Below are 12,750 nucleotides of genomic sequence, written 5' to 3' on the forward strand. Positions count from 1 at the left end.
TAATAGGGCTGGGCTTGATTCTTATTGAAGTTGAGAGGGATTGCTAGTTGTTTATGACAGGCCCAAGACATTTTGCTATCTGGGTAGAAGAACAAGATGGTGCTTATTCCCATTATACACCCAGAAGCTGGACAGGTAATTTACTTTTACCTCAGCTTTTTTTTTTTACTGCATTTGTGAGCAGCAAATTTTATTTGACTAAATCTAATTCTATTTTACACAACTGTACAATTCCAGGGCATGAAATACAGTTAATAAATAAAATAAGCACTGTCGTGCAAACCATTCATGAGTCAAAATTATATTTGCATAATTTAATTGGACTTACATTTATTGTTTAAATTAGCAGTATCAATTTTGATCCTTTACCTTAAGGTTAGGATTAAATGTCAATAAGTCTGCATGCACATTTACTAGGGAATATAGTGCAGCTTACTTCTGAGTAAACATGCACATGGTTGTTCTATAAGAGCACAATCTCTGTAAACCACTTGGAGACTGTTGTAGTTAAGGAATAGATAAAGTGTTTAAATGAATAAAATAAATAAATTGCATGCTCTTTCTAGGTAAATTAATTTAAAAGAATGACCAGGTTCTGGTTCTATAATCACAATAATTAAGGCTGCAATCCTATACCCAGTAACCTGGATTTAAATGTGCCTCAACTCAATGGGGTACATTTCTTAATATACGCGTGTATGCTCTGTTGACGGAAAAGGTGAACAGCCCCCCCCCCCACTCGTGAGTACACAGAGGTTATTGGAATGAGCAAAAAAACCCTGTTTGGGGTGAAGTCATCTTAATAGGTACTTTAGGACTTGGGTTTGCGTTTTGTACCCATAAACCTTCCACAGTCTGTGAATGACTAACGCCATAGGGGAAGACCGTCTGCGTCGCTTTTTTCGCGGTATGCAAAAGAAAGGCAGAAGGCTGGTAAACAAACACTGGTAAACGCATGAATGAATGGGAAAGAATAAGCAAGACGTATAAACGTCGGGGGGGGGGGGGGAGAGAGAGAAATCCAGCCCAGGTTTTCCCGTCCGCTTCCTGAGTGACAGATTGACATCATTGGAGGCGTGACGCGAGGCTGAGGTGGGGGCTCGGCGCTGCAAGGCTGCCGTGCAGTTCGGCTCATTCTGAAACAGCAACGCGAAAGCGCAGAGCTGTTGGCGAAGGGATAGCAGCAGCAGCAGGCGGCGGCAACAACGGCAGGCGACGGGCTGCGTCCTTGGATTTACCTCCAGCTGCCGCGATTGGGCTTTGCAAAAGGACTCTGAACCTGTTCGTTCGGTAAGCGTGATCTGGAGGGCTCCCCCCCTTTTTTGCGCGAGGCATTTCGGAAGTAGCTCAGGTGCTGCTGGGCATATCGGCTGAGCTAGGCAGCCCACCGCTCGCTTAAAAAGCGCTTTCAAAAACACGTCCTCGTATCATTTCACTGCGATCTGGTGTCCGATGCAGCGACTTAAATGCGTTGTGCACCGCGAACCTTCCGAGTAGCCTCGAGCGAAGAAGACGCGGCAATCCGCAGTTCCCCACCCCGCCCCATGCAAGGGGATCGTTTGCTCCTCGTGCAAAGATCGTGTGTGTGCGTGCGTACCCCCGATTTGCATTATATCCGCGGGGTCTGTCCCCCGTCCTGCCCCGCCATGCTGGTGGTGTAGCAAGACTGTCAACCAGTCTGCACCAGCAAGCACATGGCAGCTTTTGCAGAATCCATTGCCTCCCTCCCCCTTTCCCTTACATATGGAATTCACTCTTCTCGTGCCTGCAGTGCTTTCTTTTCTTAACTCCTTGCTCAGATCGTGTTTAAAAATAAATAAATTATTTTTTATTGTTATTCTCCCAGGCGTTCCCGTTGCACGTTCTCTTCTCTCTCCCTCTCCCCGGCTAGCCTAAGAGGAGAGGGGAGCTGCTGCGGGCGAAGGACCATGTGGTGAAAAAGAGCTCGGAGTCGAGGAAGCAGTTGGACTCGCTCGCCTGCACGCGCGCTTTACTTGGGAGGGGAAATCGTGCGCCTCCAAAGGAGAGAGGGAGGGGGAGAAAGAAAGAGAGAGAGAGGAAAAAAAGGGGGAAGAAAGCTCCAACTTGGAGGAAAGCAGGAGGGCAGCCGCCGCCGCAGCAGCAAGCTCGCTTTGCAAACACTCTTCGCTCCCACCTCCTCCGCTGCTTCCAGGCGACCCTCTCCAAGCTGCGCGCCTTTGCATTGCTGCAGAGCGAGCGACAGCCGTTGCAAAAGCAGCTCGGTCTCCTTTTTTACCTGGCAGCCGGAGACGCCTCTTCTCCCCCCTCCAGCCTCCACCCCCCTCCCGCACCGGATCGCCTGTCGCTGCTCCTGGGAGAAAAGCCTGCTCGGCTCATGGACGACCAGCTCGAGGAGGGGCGCGTGTAGGGCACCCCCTTGAATGTGCGTGCTTCGGCTGGAGAGGTGTTTGGCGGGCCGGCGAGGCGGATTTCCTTGCGCGCGAGGGCGTCGCGGCCGCTCCGTAGCCTCGGCAGCAGGAAAGGCGGGCGCCGAAGAAGCGGGTCTCGGGGGCCACCAGCGAGGATTGCGGCGCCTGGGCGCGTGGAGACTTGCCGGAGCCCCGCTGCCCTATGGATCTAACCTAGCAGGGCAGTGCTTTCGCGCGGATCGGCCCTTGGAAGACGTAAGTTTGCGCCCGTCCTCTTCTGCCTCCACTTCGCAATATGGATCTTGCCGCCGCCTGGTTTCGCGCCGGGGGAGCCCGAGGGGTTAGCAGGTGCCCTGCTGGCTCCTCTTCCCTTCGCGGTGGGGTGGGGTGGGGGGTTGGCGGCGGCGGCCAAGGCTGTTTCCCACACGACGCACGTCCTCTTTCCCCAGGCGCTTGTGGGGGGGGGGGGCGCCGCTCGGCTGGCTTTCTGCTGAACGGCAACGCGCGCAGGCGAGATTTCTGAACTTGTTGCTGCGGGCAAGGAATAGGCTCGGACTCTGCGGAAAGCCCGGAGGGGACGAGGACACGGGTGGATCAAAGCAGGGGAGAGGGGGGAGGACCGACCTCTGCTGCCAGGTGCTTATGGCGGGAGAACTAGCTAACGCACTTCCTCAAAACCTCTGGCTTAAGGTGCGAAACCCTGTGTGTGCGTGTTGTTGTTTTTTACATGCATTCTCCCACTGAGGCAGCTGACACATCCATTGATTTCCATGGGTGTTCGTTGCAATGACATGAAACCTATTTGACATTATCTGCGGGCTTGTTTACACCGAAAGAAGTGATCAGTGTGTGGCTTGGCTGACTTGAATTATGGCTGCATTGTCTAACTCGAGGATTGTGTAGGCATGGGTTGGAATTTATGCTTGGTTTTGAATCCCACGTGATCAACACTCATTTGCACCTTCGCTTAGTGCGCAAAGGGCTTAGATTCCACCTGGGGTTGCTTGCCCGTTCTCAAATTGTTTAATGTGGATTAGGTGCCTCTTAACATCCTGTATCTGGAGGAGCTCTGCTGTATCTTAGCCAGTGCAGGTTCGTGGGAGTTTTCAGGGACCTGTGTGAAATAGTTATTTTTATTTTATATATATATATATATATATATAAAAGGTCTGAGGTCTAGCGCACTTGCAAGGCAGAGATGGTCTCTCTTAATGCGCTAGAGGCAGGTGGAAATTCCGGCTATCCTTAGTATTATTATCTGTAGTTTTTTCAGCAAGCGTTCAAAAATATTGTTTGTCTGTGGTAGCTGCAACTGGTGGTTGGAGCGTCGTGAGATGATTCCCTACCGCTGTTGCTTCGTGGTGTGAATGTGCGCTTCATTGAACGTAGTCGGCAAGGCAGGGATTTCCCCTTTTGAGTCTGAGTGAGATTTTAGCAGGTCAGTAGAAAGGCGTGGAGGCTGCAAGGAGGAAATGGTGGGTAAGACAAAGATAAAAAGGCTTCCCCCGTCCTTCCACTCCGCCTCCTCAGAAAGCACCAGGGGGGAGAGGGGGAAAAATCCCTGCATGCTCAAACTAGCACACACAACTTTCGTATTGGTCTTGAAAGGTAGAGAAAGGAGTGTGCAGTGCAGCTTTAAGTACTGGAAAGTCCGTCCCCCTGAGGTAATGGTAACCTCAGCCATTTCCCCTCCTCCTGCAAATGGGTGGGTGGGGGGGGGAATAATCCCTTGTTTTCATTCATAACTTTTTCCTCTTCCTCTCTGTCAGCTCTGCATTCATCGCCTCCGTTGAGATCGGGTTGCAGAGTGGGCAGTGCTGCCCTGGTGCTTTCTCGTTTTCTCTTTGAGAGTCCATTCAGTGCTGAGTTTTTACAGCATTTCTCTCTCCTCCCTGCCCCCCCCTTTCAAATGGGAAGTCTGCTGTTAGAAGGCTGCTGATAGAAACGCAGGGCTGATGTCTTACAAGGAAGCCTTTTTTGGGTGGGGAGTTAAGAATATTAGATAGATAGATGATAGATAGATAGATAGCTGTCACAGACTGCAGTCCTGTGTATACTTTACCTGGGTGTAAGCCCTGTGGAACACAGTAACATTTATTTCTTTGTAGCCATAGGATTGTACTGAACTGCTGCTTGTGCTGTCTGCATCCTGCCTTTTTATTTTGTTGGAATAATTAAGGCTGCAATCCTAAACTCGATTGTTCTGGACTAAGGCTCCATGAACACTTTGGGATTTGCTTAGGAAGAAATACTGATAGGATACCTGGCTGGTTTTTTGTGTGTGACTTTTGCAAACAATTTTAGCCCACCCTCCTCCTAAGAAGCTCTGTAGCAGTTCCCACCCTACATTTTAACATCCCAAGAACCCCAGTCTGGTTCAAAGAATGGCTCAAAGCTACTGACTCTTAAAAAAGGACAACAATAGAAAGAATTCTCTTGTGCTCTTTATAAAAGCCTATGAAAAGGAGAACTTGTGTGAGGCAGATAAGGTGTGATTGAGTTGAGCAGAGCTCTTTGTCTTGCACTCTCTACACCTTGAACAGGTGATAGGTGGGGTGGGGTGAACCTGAGCAGTCCCTTGCTTCCCCCTCCCCACATGTTCTGATTAAAGAAACTTTTTCTTCCCTCTTTTAAATTACTGCATGGTTTCTTTTGGGGTGTTTTTAAAATGTCTTAGAAAAGAACACAGGTGGGGAGATGTTGTGGTCCTTCAGCTGTGAGGCTGTACAGTTTTCATGACATTTGCTGTTGGAAACCAAATGTTGGTTGCTTCCTTACTTCCTTTTGTCTAATTACTGAATGGCAGATCCACATTTATTTATAAACACCACTATTATTTTGATCAGGGGGTTGGAACTGATGGCATTTAAGGTTCTGTATTGGAGGCCCACCTTAATCAACCTCCATAAAGGAATGGAAGCAGTATCTTAAAACTAAGGCATCTGCTATGTGGAGCGCTTAAGCATGTGAGCTGCTATCTGGCTCAAATTTTCCGCAGTTATGAACTCCTTCAGGAGACCCAGTCTTTGCTGCATTATGCCTAAAATGGACTTGTCCTGCTGACCTCTCATGCTGGTATGAGCTGTAAAACGGCTGCTAAAATACCCAGTGTGTTACATAGAACTACATGTAACATTACATTAACCCTTTGTTTTGTTCAGGGGAGGAATGTGCGGGAAATTTTTCAAATCAAGTGTTTCACTCTTTTTGAAACAATATTTTGAACAGCAAATTGTCACTTAAAAAAAGAGGCTTCCCCAGAAATTAACAGATGACCACTTCAGTAGCATCTTGCAATAGTGGTCCCAAGAGATCCAAGAGGGTTCAAACAAAAAAACACATTTATGTCTTATCTGGTCTCATATACGCCATTTTGAATCCTGCCTAACTATTCCTCCCCTCCCTCTTATTTTGTGCAGCAGATAACATACTTTTCACTTACAAGTGAAGGTGTACATAATCTTCCCAAACAACTGATTAAATGCCATACTTTATTTGTCTTATCTTTTCTGCTGCAACCCTTTCCTGCCTCCACCACCTCCTTTCACACCCTGCCTTATGGTCCAAGAATACTTGGAAGCCTATTGTGTAACAGGATGTTTACATCTGGTGTTTTGCTTTAATGAGCGTGCTAGATTGTTTTGATTTTTAAAAATTTTTTTGGGAAAGAGATATTTACTCCCAGAAAAGAAAAAAATTCTTCACATGCTTTCCCCATTGCTAATATGCTTCAGGCGTCATGGAATAGCAGTTAAAAAGGCAGCTATGCTGAATTTGAGTTTAGAATCGGGCTTCGTATTGGAATGTGGCTTTGACAGCGAAAACGGGCAAGAACTTCTTACAGGTCCTGCCGTTTGGGGGCATGAATGTGATTCTGTAATGTGGCTTTGAAGCACATTTTATGTTGCAGTCAGTGGTTAGACGTAAGGGGGAATGTACCTGAAGTAGCTTCAGCTATGTTTGATGTAGCATGAAATAACTATAAGAATAAAATGTGCATGCATAACGCTCATAACTTCATGCTTGGAAAGAAAAGCTATGCAAACATGAAAGATTTTTGTTTCTTTCGTTAAACTGTAAGTTAATCTTTGGTGTACTTTATTTACAATATCTACTCTCATATAACACATACGTATTTGTTTTAAACTGCTATGTGCCCTTTTACTCGAGGCCAGTGTAATTCCATCCCTGGGATATTGTTAATAGGTAGTTAGGCCAATTTGTGGCTTGCTGTAAAATGTTTTTATTTGTTTGGGTGGTGTATTTTATTTTTTGCTGCTGTGTGTGTGTGTTTTCGTTTTAGGAGAAGCAGCTTACTTCTCCCTTTTCAACTCTTGTTTTTCTCTCTGCCTCTCTTTTAGGATTTCCGATGCATGCCAGGTTCCTGGTGAATGCCAGAAGTAGAGATCACGACAGATGGAGTCCCAAGGTCAGCATGGAAGTGGCAGTTCATTAGTGGTCCTTCAGCAGCCTTCTTTGGACAGCCGGCAAAGGGTGGACTATGAGAGAGAGCTCCAGCCCCCCACGATCTTGTCTCTAGACCAGATCAAGACTATCAGGGGCAGCAACGAATACACGGAGGGCCCATCTGTGGTGAAGAAGTCTGCCCCACGGACAGCTCCCAGGCAAGAGAAGCACGAAAGGACTCATGAAAACATACCGATTAATGTGAATAATAATTACGAGCACCGGCCCAGCCACCCGGGGCACGCGCTGCACCAACACAACGCCAGGGCTCCTGTGCTCAGCAGGTCAACCAGCACCGGCAGCGCAGCCAGTTCTGGAAGTAACAGCAGCGCTTCCTCGGAGCAGGGCCTGCTCCTGAGGTCGCCCCCGTGCAGGCCAGGGCCGGGCCACAGATTGGAAAGGCCCATCTGGACGCAGCCCAAGCCATCGTCTCTGGTCGTGGAGGACCTGAAGAGTCCTTTGAAAGAGGACCTGGCCCAGCACAAGTTTATCTGTGAACAGTGCGGGAAGTGCAAGTGTGGGGAGTGCACTGCACCCAGGGCCTTGCCTTCTTGCCTGGCCTGCAACCGGCAGTGCTTGTGCTCTGCGGAGAGCATGGTGGAATACAGCACCTGCATGTGCCTGGTCAAAGGGATCTTCTACCACTGTTCCAACGATGATGAAGGGGACTCCTACGCAGATAACCCTTGCTCTTGTTCCCAGTCGCATTGCTGGACTAGGTACTTGTGCATGGGAGCCATGGCCTTGGTTTTGCCTTGCCTGCTCTGCTATCCTCCGGCAAAAGGATGCCTGAAACTGTGCAGAGGGTGTTACGACCGGATCAATCGCCCAGGTTGCAGGTGCAAGAACTCCAACACAGTTTATTGTAAGCTGGAAAGTTGCCCCTCCAGGGGTCAAGGCAAGCCCTCCTGATTTATGGGGGCGCGGGGAAAGGTTGAGTTCCTCAGACTGTCGTTCAGGTTGTGGCTGGCTTTTCTGTCTTTGCCCCCCCCTCCCCCTTATCTTTTCCCCCTTACTTACATGCACAAATGATCCTCCTCTCACACCATAGCTTCTCTCAGCAAAAGGTAAATTGGGATTTTTCCCTTCTCCCCTTGGTCTTTGGGTAAGTGTAGCCCATGTACTTGCATCTAATCTCCCAATATGGCAAGTCGTCTTTAGGTTTGTGAGTAATCCATTCCTGAAAGAAGTAATGAGGGAATTGGGTTTTTCTGAAGCCGCCTGCTCTGCAAGCAACTTTCCAAAGATGCTGTTTTTGTTTGTCCTCCATAACAATTTTTAACTGATTTTTAGTGGCTTCCGAGTGATTATTTCAAAGTATTTGTGTGTGTGTGAAAGAACTGAATTATGAAGCTTTAAAGAAAAGAAAGCATTTTTTAAATAGTTGGGTTAAAACTTAGCAAACCTAGTCCTGCTGTCTTTATAGATTGCAACCATCCTGGCTTTTGCTCCCATCTCGACAGTTCTTTTAGAATTTCGTGATCCGTATTGCAAAGCCTTATCTAGCTTGGATTTCCAACACACAAAAACACACACACCATCTTCACTAGAAATGCTATGAGAATATTGTGATGCTCTGGCTTAGATTCCTTGAATTGCAGGGGTTGGACTAGATAACCCTTGGGGTCCCTTCCAACTCTACAATTCTATGATTCTATGACTACAGCTTTCTTCATTGGTTTCTATAGCTTTCAGATTTGTACAAGGTCCTAAGTTTTCACTCCCCCCCCCCCTTTTTCTCTTCTTTTGATGCTAAAGTTGTTGATTTCTGCACATCTGAGTAATACTCTTCAGGTATCATACAGTTTTAAGTTGTGTAAACATCCTTGGATCTCTTAACACTTCTATTATTTCTGTGGTTTAATGACATTTAACTCTACTCTGTGCTCGATAACTTTAATCCTCTGTTTTTATTGCCTTAGCCACAAATTGTGGTGCTTTTTGTATATTTTATGTAAAAACACAAAGTTGAATTCTGACTATTTTTAAGACAAAGGTCTGTTAAAACTTTTTTATTGTAAAGAATATTTATTATGTGAATTTCTATTATTTTATGATATTTATTACAAAGGACTGTTCCAAAAATGTACTCCTGTCTGAATATAACAAAATACCAATACTTAACGAAAATAAGGATGACACGAAGAAAGTACATATGTTAAACTATAATGCAGAAAATATAATAATTAATGAAAACGTCTCTTGGGTTCTTTATTTTTTAATATAACAATAAGTTGTTAATAGCAGTATTAGTAAGTAAGAGTACTGCTGCTTTTATTTTCCATTTTTTCCATGACTGTGAAACCACTGCTAGTATTCTAGTTTTATTTAATCACTTAAAAAAAAATATTCAGAAAAGTTTTTAACTCTTGAGATATTTCACAGCATTCATATATTTTGTTTGGGGTGGAGAACATGTGGACCCCATTTGATGTTTCTGTGGACTCCTTACAAATTCTTGCATTGTCTTTAAAAGTTTGTAGTCCTCATGGCTCCAAGTGTGAAAATGGGATCGCAAAAATTGCCCTATGTCTGTGAAAGACCATCGTGATTCAGCCCCCCACCCCCCACAAAAAAGTTTGACTTAACCTACAGGCCATAAGTGTGCTACAAAATAAGAACAGCTTCTGAACCAATCACAATTTGGCATCTGCTAATTTCATGAAATGTGCAAATGATTTGTATCCATCCCACTCATTTACAAGACAGGTGGGCAACCAGTGGCCCCTCAGATGATGTTGGACTACAACTCCCATCATCCTTGACCATTGGCTGGGACTGATAGGAGGAGGGGAGTCACAGGTTCCCCACCCTTGCTTTCAAAATGACCTATGGAGCTGAATCTCTTTTCTACTATTTTTTGGTATGGCAACTGGAGTCTTCTGTTTCACTTCCTCAGAAGGCATTATGGAAACTTCCATTTACCATCAGCAGCTTAAGTGCTTTCTTTTCCTGAAATGCCAATCATGCCATTTTAGCAGCAACGTGTTAGTTGATTGAATTGCATATCAGCTGAAGAAAATGCATCTATTTTTAAGTTTGCATCTGAATAAAAAATTAAGAATCAGAATAACAAAAGTACTTTGTGTTAATAAAGTCCAGTAGTTGAAGGAGCTTCTGGGCTTCCCTAATTCTTGTGGCCCAATGGGGCCTGTTCGTTCACCGCTATTATTAGCTGCCAGATGGTTCCACATAAATTTTAATACAGAATTTGCTCTGCTGGTCTATCTGTTGGCACTGTTCTAATCTGTTGTCCACAGCTGGAGTTGAGACGTAGTATTGTACCTTTTGAGGTTTAGTGGGAACTGCAGTGCCCATCGATACAAACAACCCTCCTCATTTTAAGTTTCTCAAGGAAGCATATGTTGCTAAGCAGTGGTTTCCAAAATCTTGATCATTGCCATCTTTGGTCTTGTAGAAGATTCAAGTGAGTCCGGCTCTTGCGACTGAAGCAACAGTGACACATTCAGTGTGTTCTTTCTTTGTTGGATTATTAAAAATGTTTGTGTAAGAAGGCTCACTGTAATGTCAGTACTTGACCTTAAAAGTTGCACCTTTTGCAAGGGAAAAAGAGCAGTTTATCTAGTAAAAGTATGGATATTTTCTTAAAAGTTTTGGGTTGATGTCATCTTGTCATTTTGTACAAGCATCCTAATTTAGCAGGTGTAAGTGCAGATACAGGATTTTGTGTGTGGTTTTCTGTTTCAGAAACAGATATGACCCTGCATGTACAAGAGATTGTGGTGATGAGAAAACCCCCAACATTGAAAACCACATAAGCACAGTCAGCTACCACAGCACATTTGTTTTTTGTATGGGAGACCAAATCTACTCTTCCTTTTAGCACTGATCATCTGTTTGGTGGTGAATAGAAAGAGGAGAGATCTCTGAAAACAGCAACATAATACAATCTCCATAATCCTCATAATTTATCAAGGTACTTGGCTAATAAACAGGATCTCATTTCCCAATTCTCCAATTGCTTTTAATAAAATCATCTCTCTTTCACAAGGAAAAGGAGGAGGATGTAATATTTTTTCTTAGTATCTTTTGATATGATCCATTTTTTGCACATCTATTTTTCACTGTTGCACTCAGTGCCCCCTTGTGATAGTACTTCTCATTTGGGAATATGTTTTCACAATACTCGCAGTATGTTTCGTCTGTGAAATGGAGTACAGTATTTCATACAGATTGCTTTTGTGTTGCTATTGCTCCTGTCTTTGTATCTGTTCAAAATGCACAAGATGCCGTGCTTTGGGCATATGATGAATATTGTAAAATGTAGTTTGAGAGTGCTATGATAGATGTGAAAAGTTGCATTTAGGATAGTACAGTGGACACTCGGGTTGTGAACGTGATCCGTGTGGGAGGCACATTCGCAACCCATGCATGGGTCGCAATTCGGCGCTTCTGCGCATGTGCAAAGCGCGATTGAGCGGTTCTGAGCATGCACAAGCGCCAAAACCCCGGAAGTAACACGTTCCGGTACTTCTAGGTTTGGCATGGTGCGCAACCCAAAAATGCACAAACTAAAGCATCTGTAACCCAAGGTATGACTGCAGTTGTGAATTGAACTTTGAGCAATGCCAATTATGTGATATACCAGTTTTTAAGAGCATTGCTTTTTTATTCATTTGATTATAATTTGGATTGGACCTGCTAGTTTTCAGGCTTTCTTCTATTTCTTTTTAAAGGCACAGGCTAGTCTAAAACAGAACCTTCATTCATATGTGAACACTGGAGCCACAATTATTTACAGATTATGTAACTTGGTCAATGGACTGTTTGCCTTTTATTTCCTGCACAACTAATACTGTAGAGACTATTGAAAACAAGCAAACCACCAACCCAAGAAAAAATCGGTAATTTATTCCTAGCATTCAGTGATCGATCCTGGTTTGGTTTTGGTTTTTTCAAAAAGTGGCATGTTTGTTTGTAGCTGTTTTACTAGATCTATTCTTAGAGCTATTCACAACAATTGAACATGGGAAGCAGCAGGAAAAGCAACTAGAGAAGCCTAAGTAGCATGGATCTTTGCCTACAATCAGACACTTATTTCAGCCTCTGCTTTTAAGGAGCACCAGAAGCTGGCAGAGGGACGCGGGTGGCGCTGTGGGTAAACCACAGAGCCTAGGACTTGCTGATCGAAAGGTCGGCGGTTCGAATCCCCGCGGCGGGGTGCGCTCCCGTCGTCCGGTCCCAGCTCCTGCCCACCTAGCAGTTCGAAAGCACCCCCAAGTGCAAGTAGATAAATAGGGACCGCTTTCTAGCGGGAAGGTAAACGGCGTTTCCATGTGCGGCGCTGGTGCTGGCTCGCCAGATGCAGCTTTGTCACGCTGGCCACGTGACCCGGAAGTGTCTTCGGACAGCGCTGGCTCCCGGCCTCTTGAGCGAGATGAGCGCGCAACCCTAGAGTCGGACACGACTGGCCCTGACGGGCAGGGGTACCTTTACCTTTAGAAGCTGGCACATGTTAATGCATGCTGAATGGTGAAATCAGCACATGGCTGAAGTTGCACATGACTGTTTTGTCACAGGCAGGGAACTAGCACTTCTCCCAAATGGGATACTGTTATGTGTTATACATAACGTGCAAACACTGTAGTTGCTATATATAATTTTCAACCAGCTCTTCGTATGCACAATATAATACTTTGAACATTGCAGTATGTTTAGTCTAAGCCACACTGCTGGGGGATCAGTTACACTGCTCTTCTGTCTAATGATTCTGTATTCGTTTAGATCTTGCATGCTCCCACATATTTTCATGAGGATAATGAAATACCCTGTTGGTTACTTGGGGAATTTATTGGGGAGTTCTGCAGGTGTCTTAGCTCTGTGTGGTATAGTTAAGATGGCTACCGAGAATGCTAATACCTGAGATCAAATG

At 45.2% G+C, this 12,750-nt stretch overlaps 1 protein-coding gene across 6 annotated transcripts; it reads left to right on the forward strand.

Moving 5' to 3' along the window:
- Positions 1–1,081: 1,081 nt before the first annotated feature.
- SPRY1 (sprouty RTK signaling antagonist 1) lies at positions 1,082–9,053 on the forward strand. 6 transcript variants are annotated; one of them, XM_083460351.1, is made up of 3 exons: positions 1,082–1,290; positions 1,847–2,645; positions 6,752–9,053. In XM_083460351.1, exon 3 carries the CDS (start codon positions 6,807–6,809, stop codon positions 7,767–7,769), a length of 963 nt encoding a protein of 320 aa, XP_083316477.1. In that variant the 5' UTR covers positions 1,082–1,290; positions 1,847–2,645; positions 6,752–6,806; the 3' UTR covers positions 7,770–9,053. The 6 variants fall into 6 exon arrangements, with proteins under 6 accessions (XP_083316477.1, XP_083316478.1, XP_083316481.1 ...); XM_083460352.1 differs by lacking the exon at positions 1,847–2,645 and having other exon boundaries at positions 1,116–1,290; XM_083460355.1 differs by lacking the exons at positions 1,082–1,290; positions 1,847–2,645 and adding an exon at positions 4,036–4,054.
- The last annotated feature ends 3,697 nt before the right edge of the window (positions 9,054–12,750 follow it).

Source organism: Podarcis liolepis (assembly GCF_965112155.1).
Source record: "Podarcis liolepis genome assembly, chromosome: 9".
Lineage (NCBI taxonomy): Eukaryota > Metazoa > Chordata > Lepidosauria > Squamata > Lacertidae > Podarcis > Podarcis liolepis.

What these genes read in the sequence shown, in the direction of transcription:
- SPRY1 (XM_083460351.1), top strand. Translation starts at nt 6,807, where the DNA reads ATGGAGTCCCAAGGTCAGCATGGAAGTGGCAGTTCATTAGTGGTCCTT.